General features: G+C 42.5%; 1 protein-coding gene across 1 annotated transcript; it reads left to right on the top strand.

Annotated features, from left to right (window-relative positions):
* Positions 1–372: 372 nt before the first annotated feature.
* On the top strand, positions 373–20,575 carry LOC139475494 (catalase-like). The gene is made up of 12 exons (XM_071258695.1): positions 373–539; positions 2,847–3,018; positions 3,984–4,094; positions 6,961–7,091; positions 7,770–7,820; positions 8,205–8,384; positions 9,951–10,142; positions 12,758–12,910; positions 13,774–13,912; positions 14,544–14,695; positions 17,384–17,551; positions 19,386–20,575. Exons 1-11 carry the CDS (start codon positions 483–485, stop codon positions 17,549–17,551), a joined length of 1,506 nt encoding a protein of 501 aa, XP_071114796.1. The 5' UTR covers positions 373–482; the 3' UTR covers positions 19,386–20,575.
* Positions 20,576–24,289: the final 3,714 nt, after the last annotated feature.

Here is a 24,289-nt window from a genome sequence, read left to right as displayed (position 1 = left end):
CAGAGGTAGGCACGGGTATAAAAACTTCAACTTCACAATTTATCGGTGCAATGACCTGTTTTGATTTATACAACACCCCGTTTTGCGAATTCTGTCCCGCCGGCTGAGCGCCTTTATGACGAATAATTGTCACGATCTACAATAAATCTTGTATTGGTCGTGACTTGCAGTATCGCCAGCATTGAACGCCAGTAAGGCCAGATTCTCCATGAAAGCAAAACCCAACTGAGTAGGGCAGTTCCATTTTAACAATGTCCACCCATGACAGAGCACTTTCGATACAGATATATATAGATATCTCTAGCGTTATCCGACTCCATGCAGTCTCCGTAAAGTCACACTCTCCTACCCATGCATGTAGATTGGCCTGCATAACATCGACAAGCTCTCGACGAACAGATCCTGGTTTATGCAATCGGTAATTTGACCTGAATAAGCTGTACGTCAGTAGAAAGTTCTGCGCGTTTCTTCACTTCATAATCATGGCGACCAGGGATAAGGCAGCCGAGCAGCTAAATGAATTCAGCAAAGGACAGAAGGTAAGTTTGTTTGTTTGTTGGTGTTTTTTACGACCCAGGCAAAATTGTTCGGCCGTAATCGAGTCTGGGACGGACAAAGCAGTTTGTAACGTCATGAGCATCGTGTCATGATATCGAGGTGCAGTTACACGAATGGGCCGAAGTGATCGAGCCTACCACCATGGCCAGTGTGGTCGCCTCTCATCACCAGATCCCCATAGTACCCGTGTTCCTACCCGAGTTCATTGCTCTTTGCGATTTATCGCGATAAATCGCAAAGAATATTAAGAACGGGGCGTGGTTTATTTCACGATAAAACATTGTTCTATCATGACGTCATTGGAGATTCGACTTGTTGACGTCGTAAATTGGACGACGAGAGATAAGTGTCTAGTGAATTGTTTCTCATAGATGTAGTTGGGCAACGTAGATAAACGCAATGGATCGCATCCAAAAATGGGAGAGATATGAAATTTACACCCCTCTTAACTTGTCCGACATTGCCGAGGTCGGATTCTATTCAGGCAGGACCGCCTCCGTGGTCTACTGGTAGAGCGTCCGCCCGGACAGCGGAATGTCCGGGGTTCGATCCCCGACCGCGTCATACCAAAAGACGTTGAAAGATGGTACTTGTTGTTACCCTGTCTGGCGCTCGGCATTATGGGGCTAAAACAAGGACTGGTCGGCTGGGAGTCAGTATACTGTGTCTGGGTGGGGTATTCATGTTAAACTGCGGCATGGTATCTCAATGAGCTAGCACTATAAATCGGCATCAGTCCGGACTAGTACAAGCAGACACACACACACACACACACACACACACACACACACGTGCATGCACGTCGCTTATATAAGTGCAATAATCTTGGACGCGACGTTAAACTCAATTTCACCTCACCTCACCACCTATTCAGGCATGGTTTGTTCTCCCTGCGGTGTTTGTATGCTAAACAACGGCCGAGAGTCGTTTATTTCTTAAATATAACTGTGTAAGAGAATATTTGTGATTGGTCAATCAAGGTTTCTAATAAAAACTTGGAAATGTAGAAATTCCAGGCTCGATTGTAGCACCACAAGTGGCTTTTACGAGCTATGTCCCTTTTATGTCAATCCAGTTGACCAATCAGATTCCATCTCTCATATCTCTTGCCTTTCCTTCAAACAAAACGGCGGCACCTAGTCAATACGATCTCATCGATAGTCAAAATCTTTATTGTAATTGTAATTAAAAATCACTTGAGCACCTTTTGCAAAATATCTGTCGACGCCCAGTTGACGGTACACATCCTTTGCAAATCCTGCAGTCGACCGAAATCTGCAAGTTTTTTACGAACCGGATGTCTAGTTCGCTGGGCGTTTTGATTGGACTATGCATAGACTCGTTAGTCCGGCCAAAATGTCTCTGTGGAAGTCCAACCTAGTTCGGCAAGGGTGAAAACTGGACTGTCATAGTTAGTAAACGCCCTTGCCTCGGGAAGATGTCTGGGACACAAGTCAATACAGACAGACAGACAGACATTTTTATTTGCATGAAGGCCATCAGGCCCATAGTACAAAAAGATTTACAAGTACCATTTTACAGGGAGTTATTTCTTAAGGGAAGATAAACAGGTGCTTTATCTTCCTGTGAAGATACAATTCAGGAACCTGGCAAAGTTTTACATGACATTAACATTTGTTGACTGACATATTCTTTGTAATGAATAATAGTTATCACAAGTCAATACAGGTAAAATTATTCGCAATTTAAAATTTTTGAAGGGGAATGTGTTTCCCATCAAAATGGGACTCTGTAGTCGTGGTTACAAACATATGTTCGGATATGCAATAGTAATAATGAATAACGTAAGGGTATCATCATCTAGTCGTCGGTTGGTCATCACGATAAATGTCCTCGATTATATTCCTGTCGCACGTGGGCTGTGTGGTAGCCTAGTGGTTAAAGTGTTTGCTCGTTACGCCGTAGGCCTGGGTTCGTTCCCTACATATGCTCAATGTGTTAAGCTCATTTCTGGAGCCCCCTGCCGTTTTGTTGCCAGAGTATTGCCAAAAACGGCATGAAACCATTTTCACTCACTCCTGTCGGGTTTTGAGTGAAGACTGTTCGCTATGAACTAGTCATATCTTTCTTTAGTTTGGAAGAATGTTCACCTACCTCTGAAGGCAATTCTTACACTCACAGATAAAAATCTCCATATGCAATTCAAATTCAAAGGTTGGACCTTCTTGCATATTATCGCAATTATTAAAATATATACAAATGTTCGTGAATTGGATCATCTATGCGTCTGTACTTTCATATCCTTTATACGCCGTGCTCTTTTGTAGAAACCGGATGTCCTCACAACAGGCACAGGTGCACCTGTGGGCCGTAAGACAGCCACCATGACTGTGGGACCACAGGGGCCTGTGTTGTTGCAGGACTTCGTGTTCACGGACGAGATGGCGCATTTCAACAGAGAGAGGATTCCTGAGAGAGTCGTGCATGCTAAAGGAGCAGGTACTTGCTGAGTGAGTGAGTGAGTGGGTGGGTGGGTGGGTGGATGGGTGAGTGAGTGAGTGAGTGAGTGAGTGAGTGAGTGGGTGGGTGGGTGGGTGTGTGAGTGGGTGAACGCTTGGATGAGTGAGTGAGTGAGTGTGTAAGTGCTTGGATGAGTGAGTGAGTGCTTGGATGAGTGAGTGAGTGAGTGAGTGGGTGGGTTGGTGGGTTGTTGAGTGAGTGAGTGAGTGAGTGAGTGAGTGAACGCTTGGATGAGTGAGTGAGAGTGAGTGCTTGGATGAGTGAGTGAGTGAGTGTGTGAGTGCTTGGATGAGTGAGTGAGTGTGTGTGTGAGTGCTTGGATGAGTGAGTGAGTGAGTACTTGGATGGGTGAGTGAGTGAGTGAGTGAGTGCTTCGATGAGTGAGTGAGTGAGTGAGTGCTTGGATGAGTGGGTGAGTGAGTGAGTGTGTGAGTGCTTGGATGAGTGAGTGAGTGAGTGAGTGCTTCGATGAGTGAGTGAGTGAGTGAATGCTTGGATGAGTGAGTGAGTGAGTGCTTGGATGAGTGAGTGAGTGAATGAGTGAGTGAGTTGGGTTCGCGCCACTTTGAACAGTGTTTCAGTTGTAACATGGCAGCGGAATGTGGGATGAGATCCTAAAGTGACCCCTGTCATACACGCTTACTAGTGCTGAAACTCTCGAACACGGGTACTGAAGCAACTGACCAAGGATCATAATCAGGGATGAGGGACGCAACTGTGACACAACAATGAATTTTTTTTTTTTTATAAGAATACAGACATTAATGTATTTATTTTATAAAGTAATTAATTTAAAGTGTATTTTTTTTTAAAATCATGATAATAAAATATTTATGTTGAACAAACCCATCTGACCAATTCTGATCATTGTGAGGAATATATTTTGATATATACATATATATATACTTGTTTTAATTAGTTTTTTGTTGTTGATATCATTTCAGGGGCGTTCGGCTACTTGGAAATAACACACGACATCACCAAGTATTGTAAAGCAAAGGTATTTGAACGTGTTGGCAAGAAGACGCCACTTGCGATCAGGTTTTCAACTGTAGGTAAGCATGTCAAGTGACTGTCTGGTAAAGTAAATAGATGGGTGCAGTGTCGTTTTTGTCTCCGGTGTTTTCGTGTCGCGACAACCCGTGTACCCGCTCCAAGGCCACCTGCATAGCAGGGGTATGAATAACAGGAAGCTTGCACACTCTGTCCCTGAATACATTCACGTCTATTTATTCAAGGGCGTGAAGTTGAAACAATGGCCGACGGGAGGTCAGGAAATTCGTCGTTGCACTCGTGACTTTAATATCTGTGAAGGCAAGCTCTGCACTTCTCACTGCACGCAGTGAATACTGATTAATGTTCTCTACTGCAGAACTAAAAAACAGAATCAGTAGCTTGTGATTCAATGAGAGAGTGAGTGAGTGAGTGAGTGATTGTAGTTTCTGGGCATAGCATATAATATGAATAATATACCCCCAAAGAAGCTGAGGGTTTAATTTGAAATCTCAGAATGATGTCCGCCCCCTCCACAACCCCTTCATTTTTCTTCCATGTGTCTTGTCTTTAAAATGCATTGTAGACCTGCAGCACCATTGTCTTTCTTCATTTAATGTATGTTTAGTGTACATGTATGATGTGTGTATTCATGATAGCGTGCTTACATGTGTGTATTCATGATGTGTGTATTCATGATAGTGTGTATTCATGATGTGTGTATTCATGATGTGTGTATTCATGATGTGTGTATTCATGATAGCGTGCTTACATGTGTGTATTCATGATGTGTGTATTCATGATAGTGTGTATTCATGATGTGTGTATTCATGATGTGTGTATTCATGATAGTGTGTATTCATGATGTGTGTATTCATGATGTGTGTATTCATGATAATGTGTATCCATGGTGTGTGTATTCGTAATGGTGTGTAGTAATGATTGTGTGTATTCGTGATGTGTACATTAGAGTGTAAATTCATATTGTGTGTATTTGTGATAGTGTGTATTCATGTATGTATTCACGCTGGTGTGTATGCACGGTGTGTGTATTCATTATGTTCGATTCATGATGTGTACATTATAGTGCGTATTTATGATGTAAACATTAGCGTGTGTATTCATATTGTGTGTATTTGTGATAGTGTGTATTCATGTATGTATTCACGCTTGTGTGTATGCATGGTGTGTGTATTCATAAAGTGTACATTATAGTGTGTATTCATGATAATGTGTATTCATGTATGTTTTCACAATTGTGTCTTCATGATAGTGTCTATTCATGGTTGTGGGTATTCGTGAGGATGTGCATTAATGATAGTGTGTATTCACGATTGTGTGTATTCATGATAGTGTATTAAGGGTACTTTGTATTCATGATAGTGCGTAGGAATGGTAGTGTGTATTCATGATGGTATGTAGTAATGGTAGTGTGCATTCATGATGGAGTGCAAAAATGGTAATGTGTATTCATGATGGTGTGAAGTAATGGTAGTGTGAATTCATAATGATGTGTAGTAATGGTAGTGTGTATTCATGATGGTGTGAAGTAATGGTAGTGTGTATTCATGATGGTGTGTAGTAATGGTAGTGTGTATTCATGATGGTGTGTAGTAATGGTGGTGTGTATTTATGATGGTGTGTAGTAATGGTAGTGTGTATTCATGATGGTGTGTAGTAATGGTAGTGTGTATTTGTGATGGTGTGTAGTAGTGGCAGTGTGTATTCATGATGGTGTGTAGAACTGGTAGTGTGTATTCATGATGGTGTGTAGTAATGGTAGTGTGTATTCATGATGGTGTGTGGTAATGGTAGTGTGTAGTCATGATGGTGTATAGTAATGGTTGTGTGTATTCATGGTGGTGTGTATTCATGGTAGAGTGTATTCATGAAGGTGTGTAGTAATGGTAGTATGTATTCATGATGGCGTGTAGTAGTGGTAGTGTGTATTCATGATGGTGTGTAGTAATGGTAGTGTGTATTCATGATGGTGTGTAGTAATGGTAGTTTGTATTCATGATGGTATGTAGTAATGGTAGTGTGTATTCATGATGGCGTGTAGTAGTGGTAGTGTGTATTCATGATGGTGTGTAGTAATGGTAGTGTGTATTCATGATGGTGTGTAGTAATGGTAGTTTGTATTCATGATGGTGTGTAGTAATGGTAGTGTGTATTCATGATGGTGTGTAGTAATGGTAGTTTGTATTCATGATGGTATGTAGTAATGGTAGTGTGTATTCATGATGGTGTGTAGTAATGGTAGTGTGTATTCATGATGGTGTGTAGTAGTGGTAGTGTGTATTCATGATGGTGTGTAGTAATGGTTATGTTTATTCATGATGGTGTGTAGTAATGATAGTGTTTATTCATGATGGTGTGTAGTAATGGTAGTGTGTATTCATTATCGTGTGTAGTAATGACAGTGTGCTTTCATGATGGTGTGTAGAACTGGTAGTGTGTATTCATGATGGTGTGTAGTAATGGTAGTGTGTATTCATGATGGTGTGTAGTAATGGTAGTGTTTATTCATGATGGTGTGAAGTAATGGTAGTGTGTATTCATGATGGTGTGTAGAACTGGTAGTGTGTATTCATGATGGTGTGTAGAACTGGAAGTGTGTATTCATGATGGTGTGTAGTAATGGTAGTGTGTATTCATGATGGTGTGTAGTAATGGTAGTGTGTATTCATGATGGTGTGTAGTAATGGTAGTGTGTATTCATGATGGTGTGTAGAACTGGTAGTGTGTATTCATGATGGTGTGTAGAACTGGTAGTGTGTATTCATGATGGTGTGTAGAACTGGTCGTGTGTATTCATGAAGGTGTGTAGTAATGGTGGTATGTAATCATGATGTTACGATAAGCATGAAACAATCGTCCTTTACGAAAGAACTTTCTCCGACATATTCCTACACTGACGACTTATAGGTGGAGAGAAGGGGTCGGCGGACACGGCCAGGGACCCCCGGGGGTTCGCCATTAAGTTCTACACTGATGACGGCAACTGGGACCTGGTGGGCAATAACACTCCCATCTTCTTCATAAGGGACCCTATGCTGGTGAGTAGAAGAACAATGCTATAACTATAACTTCTTCAAGAATAGTGTAACGGAAGTAGAATAATGGTCCAACAATTGTATAGACAGTGTAGTAAAAACTACAGTAGAACAATAGTGGAACTGTATTAGAAGAATAGACCACAACAAAAGAAATGTACCAAGGCGTAAGTAGAACAAAAGAAGATTGTAGTAGACAATGGTAAACCTCTGGTAGAACAATATTTCAACAGTTGTAGTGAGTGTGTAGGGTTTAACGCCGCTTTTAACAGTATTACAGTCATATCGCGGCGTATCAGCCTAATGTGGGAGGAAAGTCCCAAGTGATGCAGGTCTAAGACGTTTTCTACTTCGGTGAAACCCACGAGCACGGGTATGGTGCTGACAAACCTAGAAACATAATCGGGGCGAACCGGGATTCGCACCCACAATCATAGGCTTCTGGCGTGCCCAAGGGAGGCAACTCTGCACAGCGAATTGCGGCGCCTTAGACGACTGGGCCACCGGTGCTCCACCAACAGTAGTAAAACAGTTGACCAACAATAGATCACTAGTAGATCTACTAGTGTAAATCAACACCAGAACAATCCCGACGTTGTCATGAATATGATTACATCCGACTTCTAAATGCCTACAAACATCTATAATTGTTTTTGGAATTTAATCGTTTCTTAATTCCAGTTCCCCAGCTTCATCCACACCCAGAAGAGAAACCCCGTTACCAACCTGAAGGTATGACGCTCTGTGACGCCTCAAGGTAGTTGATAGGCATGTTCTGAAGTGCGGCCTCCGGTATTTTACCATGGACTTCCTAATTGTCATAGGGTAGCCATACACTTGTTTCGCTTAATGCAATTTTGTCTTACTGTACAGAAGAAAAAAATACCCATGATATATATCACTGTTACTGTATGTGGGCAAGTTAACTAAAGTCGAGTGTTGAGAAGGTTAGAGTGGATAAAGGGTAGCTAATGGCTTGCATTTACCTATAAGCTGATGGATTTCAAAGGGTTCTTCCCCGGCACACACAGTAAATAATTTGAATTTTTTCAGTAACCCTATACAAAAGCGTGTTGTATAGATATTCCGTGTTTGAGTGAGGTAGATTGTCCACAGGACCCCGATATGTTCTGGGACTTCATCACGCTGCGTCCTGAGACCACCCACCAGGTATCCTTCCTCTTCTCGAACCGCGGGACCCCAGATGGTTATCGCCACATGAACGGCTACGGCAGCCACACTTTCAAGATGGTCAACGCCAAGGGGGAGTGTGTGTACTGCAAGTTTCACTTCAAGGTAAGCTTACTTCTGAAAATTGAATTTACGTACGTACCCCAGTGATGACCCGGGTTAGAAATGGCCTTGAACACCCCATGCTTGTTGGAGGTGACTAACGGATCGGGTGATCAGATATCTTGATTGATGCATGTCATCGTATCCCAGTAGCGTAGATCTATGCTCATGATGCCAATCACTGGATTGTCTGGTTGATTATTTAAATTCCGCAGCATATAGCTTGAATATTGCTGGGTGCGGCGTTAAACAACAAGCAAACGCTATCCGTGGAGACTCTGGGGAAGGATATGTCACTTCTACCTCGGGGGCACGGGTGGCCCAGTCGTCTAAGGCGCCGCGATTCGGTTTCACTGAAGTGGTAAACGTCTGAGACCTGCATCACTTCGGGCTTTCCTCCCACATTAAGCTGACACGCCGCGATATAACTGGACTACTGTTAAAAGCGGCGTTAAACCCAACTCACTCACTCACTCCCTTCTACCTCAGGCGACTGGTGTGTCATCTTTCCTTTGTTGCTTGGGTCATCATTTGTGTCTTCAATAACTGGGTTATGTCGTCTAAGTCTCGACTTCTGCCAGATGACAATGATGCAACTGGAGTATTATAGACTGCGGTGTTAAACAATATTCACTCTCCCCGACTCGTAATTACTCAACTGGTCGTAGAAGGGCAGTTGACATTGCACATCCCTTTTGTATAGATGTTGTCGCGAACACCTGGTATCATCACAATTTGATAGTGATTAATAAACACATGCTCATGATATAGTCGGAATCGTACTATCGATATTGCTATTGGATATGGAAAAGGTTTTGTCGCTTTATTTACATTTGTAGGCATAGAAACAGCTGAGGCGAAATGGGGTTTAACGTCGCGTTGAAGATGATTGCACTTATACGACGTGCATGCATGCGTGCGTGTGTGCGTGCGTGCGTGCGTGCGTGTGTGCGTGCGTGTGTGTCTGTCTGTGTGTGTGTGTGTGTGTGTGTGTGTGTGATTGTATTAGTCCGGACTAATGCCGACGATTTTAAGGTTCTAGCCCACTGAGATACCATGCCGCAGTTTAACATGAATATTCTGACTGCTAGCCGACCAGCCAGGCAGGGTAACAATAGGTACCATTTGTTAGCGTCTTTTTGGTATGACACGGCCGGGGATCGAACCCCGGACCTTCCGCTTTCCGGGCGGACACTCTACCACTAGTCGGAGGCGGTCCATAAAACAGAAATCAGCCAGGATTTATTGTGTATTAGTAAGTTTGTATGAGTTTTTAAATTGTTTCATTTATATTAACACATGTTGTGCATTGTGCATTGTGCCATAAATGTTGTATGGATTTGGAAGCAGGATGACTCTCAATATGAATAGTACATGGGTTGGTTAAAACAACAGAACCCCTTCCCCTGAACAGCTTGATAGTGTGACGTCACTTTTCGCCGTCAATTGCGGTCGTTCTTCATATCACGAAAAACTCGTCTTGTAAATAGTCAGTCTAAATATACGCTATTCCTTATGACGGCCTCATCATTATCTTACTCACTCACTCATCCTACCGCATGTCAACAGACAAACCAAGGCATTAAGAACTTGACAGGAGCCCAGGCTGACAAGCTTGCCAGCGATGACCCCGACTACGCCACACGTGACCTGTACAACGCCATCGCCGGGGGCAAGTACCCATCCTGGTCTGTCTTCATCCAAGTGATGAACTTCAAGGATGCTGAGAAGCTGAAGTGGAACCCTTTTGACCTCACCAAGGTAGGGAACCCACCGTGATCATGCATCCTTTCATTACTTCATCAAGGAGACCTTGACCTCATACATACCCCGTCATGACCCCACCAAGAAAGGGCACCCAGTGGCCTCATGCATCCTGTCGGGAGACCCTTGACCTCATATATACCCTGTCATGACCCCACCAAGGAAGGGCACCCACTGTCCTCATGCGTCCTGTCGGGAGACCCTTGACCTCATATATACCCCGTCATGACCCCACCAAGGAAGGGCACCCACTGTCCTCATGCGTCCTGTCGGGAGACCCTTGACCTCATATATACCCCGTCATGACCCCACCAAGAAAGGGCACCCACTGTCCTCATGCGTCCTGTCGGGAGACCCTTGACCTCATATATACCCCGTCATGACCCCACCAAGAAAGGGCACCCACTGTCCTCATGCGTCCTGTCGGGAGACCCTTGACCTCATATATACCCTGTCATGACCCCACCAAGGAAGGGCACCCACTGTCCTCATGCGTCCTGTCGGGAGACCCTTGACCTCATATATACCCTGTCATGACCCCACCAAGGAAGGGCACCCACTGTCCTCATGCGTCCTGTCGGGAGACCCTTGACCTCATATATACCCCGTCATGACCCCACCAAGGAAGGGCACCCACTGTCCTCATGCGTCCTGTCGGGAGACCCTTGACCTCATATATACCCCGTCATGACCCCACCAAGGAAGGGCACCCACTGTCCTCATGCGTCCTGTCGGGAGACCCTTGACCTCATATATACCCTGTCATGACCCCACCAAGGAAGGGCACCCACTGTCCTCATGCGTCCTGTCGGGAGACCCTTGACCTCATATATACCCCGTCATGACCCCACCAAGGAAGGGCACCCACTGTCCTCATGCGTCCTGTCGGGAGACCCTTGACCTCATATATACCCCGTCATGACCCCACCAAGAAAGGGCACCCACTGTCCCCATGCATCCTGTCGGGAGACCCTTGACTTCATATATACCCTGTATACCCATGAAGATCCGGGGTATAATAGGTCTTCTGCAACCCATGCTTGCCTTAAAAGGCGACTATGCTTGTCGTAAGAGTCGACTAACGGGACCGGGTGGTCAGGCTCACTGACTTGGTTGATGCATGTCATCGATCCCAATTGCGTGGATCGATACTCACGATGTCAATGACTGGATTGTCTGGTCAAGGCTCGATTATTTACAGACCACCGTCATATAGTTGGAATATTGCTAAGTGCAGCATGTAACAACAAACACACAAAACAAAAACCTAAGAAGTACTCCTTTGCAGGGATCGACATTAAGCATGCACGTAAATGTGTCTTTGTCATCACCTCGATGTCAAACGTTACGGATTTAGGAGACCCCTATTTTACAATAATATAACAACAAACCCAGGAACCTTTTAAAATTGTAACACTTTTTTTACCTCACTAATGTATGCCATCTTTTGACCTATTTCTCGTCATGACCTAACCACGGTATGCCTTCCTTGGACATCATACTTCCCGACATGACCTAGACATGACCTAGACATGACATACCTACTTCCTTGGACATCATATTCCCCTACATGATCTAACCATGGTATGACATCCTTGGACATCATATTTCCCTACATGATCTTACTATGGTATGACATCCTTTGACATCATATGTCCAGACATGACCTAATCATGGTATGACATCCTTTGACATCATATTTCCCTACATGATCTTACCATGGTATGACATCCTTTGACATCATATTTCCCTACATGATCTAACCATGGTATGACATCCTTTGACATCATATTTCCCTACATGATCTTACTATGGTATGGCATCCTTTGACATCATATTTCCCGACATGACCTAGACATGACATGCCTTCCTTTGACATCATATTTCCCTACATGATCTAACCATGGTATGACATCCTATGACGTCATATTTCTCGACATGACCTAACTATGGTATGACCTCCTTTGACATCATATTTCCAGACATGACCTAATCATGGTATGACATCCTTTGACATCATATTTCCCTACATGATCTTACCATGGTATGACATCCTTTGACATCATATTTCCCTACATGATCTTACCATGGTATGACATCCTTTGACATCATATTTCCCTACATGATCTAACCATGGTATGACATCCTTTGACATCATATTTCCCTACATGATCTTACTATGGTATGGCATCCTTTGACATCATATTTCCCGACATGACCTAGACATGGCATGCCTTCCTTTGACATCATATTTCCCTACATGATCTAACCATGGTATGACATCCTATGACGTCATATTTCTCGACATGACCTAACTATGGTATGACATCCTTTGACATCATATTTCCAGACATGATTTAACCATGATATGACATTCTTTGACGTCATATTTCCCTACATGACCTAACCATGGTATGACATTCTTTGACATCATATTTCCCTACATGATTTAACCATGGTATGACATCCTTTGACCTCATATTTCCCTGATTTGACCACATAGTGCCCGCCATTGCCAACCATGGTATGTCATCATCCTTAATAGTAATCCCCATAGTTCACATGGCCCTCGATATGACCAGACAGTTGACGTTTGTTGTTGACTGTTGTAGGTGTGGCCCCATGGAGAATACCCCCTCATCCCTGTTGGTCGCATGGTACTTGACAAGAACCCCAAGAACTACTTTGCTGACGTTGAACAGATCGCCTTCTCCCCGGCGCATATGGTGACAGGTATCGAGGCCAGCCCCGACAAGATGCTGCAGGTGAGTTGAATCAGCGGGGTAATTGTGTAGTTCATATACTGACGTGTTACACGTGGTCAGGCCGGCCAGGTAATTGTGTCTGTTATAAACTGACGTGTTACATGTGGTCAGATCGAACAGGTAATTGTGTCGTCCATATACTGATGTGTTACATGTGGTCAGACCGGCCAGGTAATTGTGTCATTCATATACTGACGTGCTACACGTGGTCAGGCCAACCAGGTAATTGTGTCGTTCATATACTGACGTGTTACATGTGGTCAGACCGGCCAGGTAATTGTGTCGTTCATATACCGACGTGTTACATGTGGTCAGGCCAATCAGTTAGTTATGCTACAAAAAAAGATATGATCGATAGATCTCACACAGCACACACAATACTAAGCTTCACGAGAAAAATCGATTATTCTTTTCATATTGATTTCTCACAGTAAAATATCAGATATGAATAAAAACCAATCAGAAACTGTATGTGAAGTATTCATTGGTGTAAGCATTATTGAAGTTAACAGGTGTTCCGGTAGCCGTGCCTAACCAGTGAATCAGATTGGTTGGTTTGTTGTTTATCGCCGCACTCGGCAATATTCCAGGTATATGACGGCGATCTGTAAATAATCGAGTCTGGACCAGACAATCCTGTGACTAATATCATGGGCATCGATCCACGCAATTGGGACCGATGACATGTATAAACCAAGTCAGTGAGCCTGACCACCTTATCCCGTTAGTCGCCGTTTACGACAAGCATAGTCACCTTTTTACGACAAGCATGGGTTGCTGAAGACCTATTCTACCCCGGATCTTCACGGGTCCAGGAAATCAGTGAAAGATGTTTGAAACGTTCCTGTTTATTACGTTTTCAGGGCCGCCTCTATTCGTACTCGGACACCCACCGGCATCGTCTCGGCAGCAACTACCTGCAACTGCCCGTCAACTGCCCCTACAACACCCGCCTCAGCAACTACCAGAGAGACGGCCCTCAGTGCGTGGACAACAACCAAGGTTAGGGAGACATGTGTGAGTGAGTGAGTTAGTGGGTGAGTGAGTGAGTGTTTGAGTGTTATTTAATGCTGCACATTTAATATTCATTTGACAGAGGTCTGTACATAAACAAGCTTGATCAGACAATCCAGTCATTGATATTACGCGAAACATTCAACACTTTCGGGTCACCTTCACACAATCAACCATGTAACCCTGACGTCTCCTATCCCAGCGTTTGTTGCTAGAGAACATTTCCAACCCTACTGGTTCCCAATGTAGTCGCTTCTGTCGACTACAATTGGGGTGCTGGGGTCCCCACTGTCTCATATATAGGTAACATAGCTACGGACGAGTGAGTATGATTTGACACCGCTTCTAGAAGTATTCCAGGACGTGAGACGGCAAGAAATCCAATACTGGGCTTCACACGTTACAAATGTGGGAATCGAACCTGGGTCTAGGGTGTTGCGAATGAACGCTGAACAACGAGTTCAAGATACAATTTTATACGAACCACATGACAGTGATGGTGTTGTGACGTGATCTATATGGCACAATTGACAAACTATAAAAGTGTCTATCTCAGTCATTTAGAACATGACCTTCATCATATTACTTATTTTGGATTCTTGACTCTCTTTCCCACCAGCTGGCGCTCCTAATTATTTCCCTAACAGCTTCTCCGGCCCCCAAGAGGACCCCAAGTGTATGGAGTGCCCTTTCAAGCTCACTGGAGACGTCGCCAGATACAGCACGGCGGATGAAGACAACTTCAGCCAAGTCGGCATCTTCTGGAAAAAGGTAAATGCTCAGAAACACACAATCACACAATCAATGATAGTGTCAGTGGGGTAAAGTTCTAGTGTACTCGTGTGTGAATGGGGTAAAGATCTAGTGTACCCTGATGGTAATGGGGTAAAGTTCTAGTGTACCCTGGTATGAATGGGGTTAGGGTCGAGTGTACTCGTGTGTGAATGGGGTACGGTTCTGGTGTACCCGGGTGTGAATGGGGTAAAGTTCTACTGTACCCTGGTGTCAATGGGGTAAAGGCCTAGTGTACCCTGGTGTGAATGAGGTAAAGTTTTAGTGTACCCTGGTGTGAATGGGGTAAGGTTCTAGTGTACCCTGGTGTCAATGGGGTAAAGGCCTAGTGTACCCGGGTGTGAATGAGGTAAAGTTTTAGTGTACCCTGGTGTGAATGGGGTAAAGTTTTAGTGTACCCTGGTGTGAGTGAGTGAGTGAGTATGGTTTTACGCCGCTTTTAGCAATATTCCAGCAATATCATGGCGGGGGACGCCGGAAATGGGCTTCACACATTGTACCCATGTCGGGAATCGAACCCGGGTCTTCGGCGTGACGAGCGAACGCTTTAACCACTAGGCTACCCGACCGCCCCACCCTGGTGTGAATGGGGTAAAGTTCTACTGTACCCTGGTGTCAATGGGGTAAAGGCCTAGTGTACCCGGGTGTGAATGAGGTAAAGTTTTTAGTGTACCCTAGTGTGAATGGGGTAAAGTTCTACTGTACCCTGGTGTCAATGGGGTAAAGGCCTAGTGTACCCGGGTGTGAATGAGGTAAAGTTCTAGTGCACCCGGGTGTGAATGAGGTAAAGTTCTAGTGTACCCGGGTGTGAATGGGGTAAAGTTCTAGTGTACTCGTGTAAATGGGGTAAAGTTCTAGTGTACTCGTGAGTGAATGGGGTGAAGTTCTAGTGTATCCGGGTGTGAATGTGGTAAACTTATAGTGTCCCCGGTTGGGAATGGGGTAAAGATCTAGTGTACTCGTGTGTGAATGGGGTAAAGTTCTAGTGTACCCGGGTGTGAATGGGGTAAAGTTCTAGTGTACTCGTGTGAATGGGGTAAAGTTCTAGTGTACTCGTGTGTGAATGGGGTAAAGTTCGGGTGTACCCAAGGTGTGAATGGGGTAAAGTTCTAGTGTACCCTGGTGTGACTGGGGTAAGGTTCTAGTGTACCCGGGTGTGAATGGGGTAAAGTTCTACTGTATCCTGGTGTCAATGGGGTAAAGGCCTAGTGTACCCTGGCGGGAATGGGGTAAAGTTCTGGTGTACCCAGGTGTGAATTGGGTAAAGTTCTAGTGTACCTGAGTGTGAATGGGGTAAAAATCTAGTATACACGGGTGTGAATGTGGTAAAGTTCTAGTGTCCCCGGGTGGGAATGGGGTAAAGCTCTAGTGTACACAGGTGTGAATGGGGTAAAGTTCTAGTGTACCCAGTTGTGAATGGAGTAAAGTTATAGTGTACCCGGGTGTGAATGGGGTAAAGTTCTAGTGCACCCGGGTCTGAATGGAGTAAAGTTCTAGTGTATCCGGGTGTATATAGAGTAAAGTTCTAGTGTACTCGTTTGTGAATGGGGTAAAGTTCTAGTGTACCCAGGTGTGAATGGGGTAAAGTTCTACTGTACCTGGGTGGAAATGGGGTAAAGTTCTAGTGTACCAAGGTGTGAATGGGGGAAATTTCTAGTGTACCCGAGTGCGAATGGGGTAAAGATCTAGTGTACCCGGGTGTGAATGTGGAAAAGTTTTAGTGTACACGGGTGTGAATGGGGTAAAGTTTTTTGTGTATCCGGGTGGGAATGGGTTAAAGTTCTATAGTGTACCCGTGTGTGAATGGAGTAAAGTTCTAGTGTACCAAGGTGTGAATGGGGGAAATTTCTAGTGTACCCGAGTGCGAATGGGGTAAAGATCTAGTGTACCCGGGTGTGAATGTGGTAAAGTTCTAGTGTACACGGGTGTGAATGGGGTAAAGTTTTTGTGTATCCGGGTGGGAATGGGTTAAATTTCTATAGTGTACCCGTGTGTGAATGGAGTAAAGTTCTAGTGTACCCGGGTGTGAATGGAGTAAAGTTATAGTGTACCCGGGTGGGAATGGGATTAAGTTCTAGTGTACCCGTGTGTGAATGGAGTAAAGTTCTAGTGTACCCGGGTGGGAATGGGGTAAAGGTCTAGAGTACCCGGGTGGGAATGGGATAAAGGTATAGTGTACTCGTGTGTGAATGGGGTAAAGGTCTATAGTGTACCCGTGTGTGAATGGGGTAAAGTTCTAGTGTACTCGTGTGTGAATGGAGTAAAGGTCTAGAGTACCCTGGTGTGAATGGGGTAAAGTTATTGTGTATCCGGGCGGGAATGGGGTAAAGGTCTAGAGTACCCTAGGGTTGATAAGGTAACGCTATGGTGTACCCAGGTGGGAATGGGATGAAAAGCTTGTGTAGCCGGGTGTGAATGGGGTAACGACTCTAGTATAGGGCTACCTTGATACTGTGTCTTGGACCAGGGTACAGAAAGAGCAGGACATGCTTCCACTTTTCGCTAACGACTAATGTCATCACAGATTTTCAATAATCCATTCACATAATTTTCATCACTATTTTGCCTTTTACGCCCTATGGAATCTGTTCCGGCAGATATTAGAGACTCATTATTCTTCGCGTTGACGTTTACCATATGACCATCTATCGTGTCTCAATGATCCAGGTCCTGCCGCCGGGTGAGCGGGACCATCTGATCAACAACCTGGCGGGACATCTCATCAACGCCCAGGAGTTCATCCAGAAACGTGCTGTCGCCAACTTTGGCAAGGCGGACCCCGAGTTCGGCCGTCGCCTGCAGGCTGCTCTCAACGCCTTAAAAGTGGAGCCTTAGGTGAGTTTAACAACTACAGGTTGTAGCGGCAGTGGTTGTCCCACACAGCTATGGCAACAAAATCACATGCAAATGGAAGCATTGACTCGTTGTAAAGAGTGGCGTCCCCTGGAAGTGTCAGGACCTTCTTGTCTTAGGTTCGAAAACCAAGTTCGCCCTGATCATGTTTCTCTGTGTGCAAACCCTATATCCCCCGTGCTGTTTAGGTAAACCAAAGTGGCCTACTACATGGCCAACATGGAACATAAATATCCATCCAGTTCGTTTCAATAGATGCAAACATTCTCAGAAATTACCAAGAACCTGAGTGTGTATATGTAGTTCTAGGGCAGTACTTGGGACGTGTTATACACTCGGAACAAGCTGGATCAAGCTTTCACCAAAGCGGTAAACTGCCAAGACCTGCTTTCCCCCCACAAGCCGACACGCTGTGATATAACTGGAATACCGTTCAATGTGAGTGAGCAAATTTCAATAATATCAGGGCGGGGGACACCACAAATGGGTTTCATACATTGTACCCATATGGGGAATTGAACCCGGGTCTTCGGTGTGACGAGTGAACGATTTAACCACAAGGCTAACCCAACGCCCCGGAATACTGTTCAAATTAACCTCATTCAATCCTTTCGCTACACCCCTACTGTTCACACCAGCCCTATGGTTTGACCTCCGAGTTATATATACTTCATTGTGAAAGGCGAATTTTCTGAAGTTGAAAAAAGTGATATTTGCAATGCAGTGTTCATACCACTTGATATTTCATTGCAGTTAACATACCACGTGCTATTTCACTGCAGTGAACATAACGCTTTGACAGAAATATTGCCATACAAGAGTTATCTCCCCTGAAATTGTCTCCCTTTATCGGAAGTGTTTAGCCCTTACACAAACTGTTGACGTCCTTTTTACGTTAGTTCCACATTGAAAAGGCAAAGAAAATGACAGATGCTCATTAATGGAGTTAATATTGCTTCTTGCCGTTTGTTATTCTCGTGAACATGATTCGTTATACATTGTAAATTTCTCATTTAAATCGTCAATCGAGACTGTTCGTTTCGCAAAGCGTCATTTATGTTAATTGACCAGCGTGTATTCCTTGGCTTCCAACAGCGGTCTCGTAGCTTTCAAGAATATGTTTTTGAATTTGATTGTACATCATCATATCCAAATGTATGATAAAGAATTTTCGTGACCCTTAATAGTATTTTAGACTTTTGTTTATATTTACTAAGATTTTGCAAACTCGGAACTGCAATTACAAGGGGTGGTGAAACGTACAGGTCTGCGTTTTTTTTGTAGGGAGACTCTACGTTTCCAGGTTTAACATTTGTAATGAAAAAGAAAATTCCGGTAGTAGACGAAACAAAATGTATATAACAAATAGGATATTCCATATCACTCGTAAAAAATATCACTTCACGCGCACTAGTGTATTGTTTACGTCATGTGGACGACATTGTTGACGTCCTTCAAATCGTATTGTGACATACGATCGGAATAACGTCACACTAGAAACGACGTCATAGCTCAAGATTGTTGACGTCATTCGACAGGAGTGGGTTTTCTAAGACGGCAGTCGGGATCAGTGCATATTTCTAAAGCGGAGCTCAAAAGAATTAAGAAATAAAGGTAATGCAGAAATTATTATACTCGCATATGTGTTACACCAATTTCACGAAACTCGTGTAAGATTTAATGTATTGGCCTCCCTCTCGCTTGGGAAATACGACAATTCTGACACTCGTTTCGTAAAATCAGCATGACAGACATGCTCGTATGATAATCACTAGTACTGTATGTATTTCCTAATGATTTTGTCTGTCTGTTCCAGATTCGGTTGCAGGCAAAACCGGAAGTACAGCATTCAGTACAGGAAAATCTCTCAGCATGTATATTGAACTATGCTCACAGATGAATAACTGATTTGTTACACAGTACTCATTGTTGTATTCTGCTTTGCGATGTATATCGTGTTTAGTTCCACAAATAGCAAGATGAAGAGATCAATAAGCATACAGTGTAACCATTATGTTTAAAAAGCACTCAAGTAGGCTAAAACAATGAGGGCATATTTTTCAACAGTTACATTTCTGTTCACGAATGTTTATTAATGAAAGGCTTTGTTTCTTTGGGAAAGCGCTCCAAGACTGTGTATGTGCAATTTATTGATCATAAATCTGCGTGAAACTATATTGGAAGGAGCAGAATTTAGCTTAATTTTGGCCATTGTGCTAGTATGAGAATTTTCTAGTTCACGTTGTTAAGTTTAATTAGCGTTCACATTAAAGATAATGTAGCTCTTGTTAAACCTCTGGATATTTGGTTTAAATTACATTTAATATATTGGCCACTATTCAGTGCAAGCGAAGTGCATCGATCATATCCACTAGCCCGGCATTAATCTTAAAAGTTGTATTTTACACTGACTTGTATGGACAACAAATGTTTGGACATTAATGTCGATGTTTTGCATCACACTTGTGTTATACCTTAGGCGTAACCGAGAAGACAGAATTAAGACATCAGCTAAAACACTACATACAAGATCAAGGCACAATTGATTTTTTTTCAAATTCTGCCTTGTTTTGTGAAAATGTAACATTTATTTCTTGAATATTTCATGCAACATGAAAACTTGAAAAATAAATTAGAAAATGCAGTGTGTGCATACGCAAGAATGAAAATGTTGGTCAGCAGAGTACTATTGTTATATGTTGCCCGTTATTTGCTGCGCTCTTAATAATCAATACATGGTTGGATAGACACAGATTGAGAAGTAGATGCATTAGCAAGTTCACGTATACAGTGATGCGGAAATTCTGCATAAAAGCATGTATTCTTCAGCTTATCGCATATTTCATATCGAAATGGGAATTTCACACATTCAATGTACTTAATTGGATTTTATACTAATATGTATATTCAATTATGTATTTGTATCAAGAGAGGTGATGATAAGACTACAGCTGTAGTGCTACACTTCGGTCCATATTAAGATGCAATAAAATATTTTGAAACAAACATTGCTTGTTCTGTATTTAATTGACTGAATCAGAATATCATGCATGTATCAACAGACTAGCCATTGCCTCACTCAAGTCAAAGTCAAAGATATTTATTGCATGTAAGGCCTCCGGACCATATACAAGAGAGTTACAAATAAGTAGTTTACATATTTGGATATATACTCATGTTTAACAATTTGTTTCTGAGGGAAATTGCATTTTTAACATATATAGCCAGTTTTAATATGACAGCATCATCTTTTGAAGAAAGAAGAAAAAGAAAGCAGGTACAGGATAGTTTGACAGATAGCGTTCTGGTATAAACTTTCTTCATAGGTCACAACAATAATGACATACACAAGTAAAATGAATTTAATTTTCTATAGCTGAATGACATAGTGGGCACAACCTCTTCGACTTTTCAGTGGACATTTTTCTTCCTTCATTTATCATGAGATCTGACAATCCGAGCCTAAATTGAATAAATGGACGTCGAAGGGTTCTTGATGTTAATGGAGATAAGTATTTGTCTGGTTGAATAAAACTTCTAAACGTTCTGTACAAGTCATACCTTGAACTGTTTTCTAGAGTGAAATGCGATTTTCCTGATTAAACATATTTATAGATTGTTCACGAAATTGTTTCAGAAAGAATTTAACAGCACAAACTGTTTGGTTTAACCATACAAAACCGTAGCCATGAGAAAACAAAAGGTTTCTAATATGTGATGCCCATGCTACTTTGCCCGTGTCGTCTAAATGTACAGGCATATTATAAGCAAGTGTGGGGATTCGGCGTTCATGCATTCCAAGAATATTAAACCAGTATTTCAATCATCTAATTTGGTAGTTGATATATAACGGGTATCTGCCACACTCGCCATAGACCATACAATTGGGTGTTGATGGACCAACGGATAAGATTTCTTACAGGCTAAAAGATGTAGCTTTTCAAGACAATCGTATCGCTGAAATCCCCATACTTCTGATCCATATAACAGGATTGGTTGAATTTGGGCATCAAATAATTTAAAAAATATATTCGGTGTAAAATCTCCTACTTTCTGCGAGACAGACATTGCATCGATTAAGGCCTTCTTTGCACGTGATGTTAAGACCGAGACACCTTTCTTCAAGTTCATTGTATGGGTAAACATTACACCAAGATATGTATAATAGCTCAGAACATTAACACATTTACCATCGAAAAACCATCTTTCATTCAGTGCCACCTGACCCCCTCTTCTGAAAATGGCAATCTTTGTTTTATCATAGTTAACTGATAGTTTCCACTCTTTGAAGTAACATTCTAAAATGTTAAGTTGTTTTTGTAATGCAACAACAGAATCTGCATCTTCCCGAGGCAAGAGAGTTAACTGACTTTGAAAGTGGAAACTGGACTTTTATAGTCAGTTAACCCACTTGCCTCGGGAAGATGCAGAATCTGATACTAAAATCACATCATCGGTAAAAAGAAGCATCAATATTTCTATTACATTTGGGAACAATTGAATACCATGTTTACCCCTAGCCATAATTTCATAATATAATTCACTTATAAAAAATGAGAACAATATCGGGTTCAAAATACATCCTTGTCGTAAGCCAACAGGACAGTTAAAGAAATCGGTTACATCGTCACCACATCGTTCACATGATTTGATATTTGAATACATACCTTTTAATAAAGAGTAAGTTTTCCCATGAAGGCCAGTAGTTTTTAAACAGTACCATAGGTTATAACGATCAACGGACTCAAAAGCATTTTTTTTTAAATCGACAAGGGCGACATACACTTTGTGTTTACGACGTGATAGACATGTTTGGATTATTGCATATAATGTGAATATATGATCTGAAGTTGATTACTTATTTCTAAAACCAGCTTGAGTTTCTGGAATATTATCTCGCATGTTAGCCCAATTCGTAATCCTGGAATTGAGCACTGATGTAAAAATCTTTCCAAGAATACTCATTAAGGATATTACCCTATAATTGTCTGGGTTGTTAAACTCTCCTTTCTTGTGAATTGGAATAATTACCGAACAAGAATAGCTTCTGGGGAATATACACCACTGTCAAACATCTTATTGAAACAGTTTTGGAGAAAAGGTATAATCTCAAATTTGGAACATTTTATCATTTTAACCACAATATGGTCAGGACCAGCAGCTTTTCCACCTTTTAGATGTACAATAGCGTTAGAATTTTATCCTATGATATGGGTGATTCTAAAATAAGTTCGCAAACATCATTATAACATGAAGAGGAAACATCCATAATATCGTCAAACACATCACTGTCAGTGTTGAAAACAGTGTCATTTGAATTTTCTTTTCATAAAATGTTTAACCCACTCATCCTTTGAGATAAAAACTTTTCTAAATGTCTGCTTCTATAATGAACGTATTTGTTTCCAAAACGTAGGGGGGGAAGGGGGGGGGGGGGGGGATAGATAGTATCACTCAGTTTTTGAAGCCTACATTTACACAAGTCGAATTTATTTTTCTTACAACAGGATTTAGCGATTTCTCTTTAGAAACAGTACGTCTACGTCTAAATGTTCTCAATGCTTTTCGAGCATCTCGTTAGCAATCTTACATTCGTCACTTAATGGGGCCTTGGTATGTTGATAATGCGTAATTCTAGTTCTTTTCCTCATACAATCTGCAGAATCTAAGATAACATGGGCACAATCATCTATAGCTCCATCAATGTTAAAATCCAGTTAACTCAAAAGTAGTTGATTATAAGACATCATCCTTTCCTGAAGGCTGTTCAAAAACGTTTCACAAAGAGATTCATTCCAAACAATCTTTTCTTTGAAAAAAAACAGATGTTGGCTTATCATTTTGGTTGTTCATGTTTGGGAATTTACATGTCAATTCTAATGGTAAATGATCGGACTCTATACGATCTCCAATGTTTAACATGTCAATGAATTGAAAAAGATCCGGAGAACAGATAAAGTTATCATTTACACTACATCCCTGGTGACCACAATATGTATATTCCCCTTCTGCGTCTCACTTCTCCCTCTATCAACTAGCCATTATATCATTCACTCACTCCTCACTGTATCAAATAACTTGCCTTTGTCTCACTCACTCCTCCCTGAACGAACAGACTAGCCTTTGTCTCACGCACTCCTCCCTCTATCAACTAACCTTTGTCTCACTCACTCCTCCCTCTATCAACTAGCCTTTGTCTCACTATCTCCTCCCTCTATCAACAAGCCTTTGTCTCACGCACTCCTCCCTCTATCAACTAGCCTTTGTCTCACACCTCCCCTCTGTATCAACAAGCCTTTGTCTCACTCACTCCTCCCTCTATCAACTAGCCTTTGTCTCACTAACTCCTCCCTCTATCAACAAGCCTTTGTCTCACTCACTCCTCCCTCTATCAACTAGCCTTTGTCTCACACCTCCCCTCTGTATCAACAAGCCTTTGTCTCACTCACTCCTCCCTCTATCAACTAGCCTTTGTCTCACTAACTCCTCCCTCTATCAACAAGCCATTGTCTCACTAACTCCTCCCTCTATCAACTAGCCTTTGTCTCACTAACTCCTCCCTCTATCAACAAGCCTTTGTCTCACTCACTCCTCCCTCTATCAACTAGCCTTTGTCTCACACCTCCCCTCTGAATCAACAAGCCTTTGTCTCACGCACTCCTCCCTCTATCAAGTAGCCTTTGTCTCACTTACCCCGCCCTCTATCAACAAGCCTTTGTC

The sequence above is a fragment of the Haliotis cracherodii genome, unplaced genomic scaffold (assembly GCF_022045235.1).
Source record: "Haliotis cracherodii isolate W230 unplaced genomic scaffold, xgHalCrac1.p SCAF_1, whole genome shotgun sequence".
NCBI classification, from domain to species: Eukaryota; Metazoa; Mollusca; class Gastropoda; order Lepetellida; family Haliotidae; genus Haliotis; species Haliotis cracherodii.
This window is presented reverse-complemented; position numbering and strand designations above follow the sequence as displayed.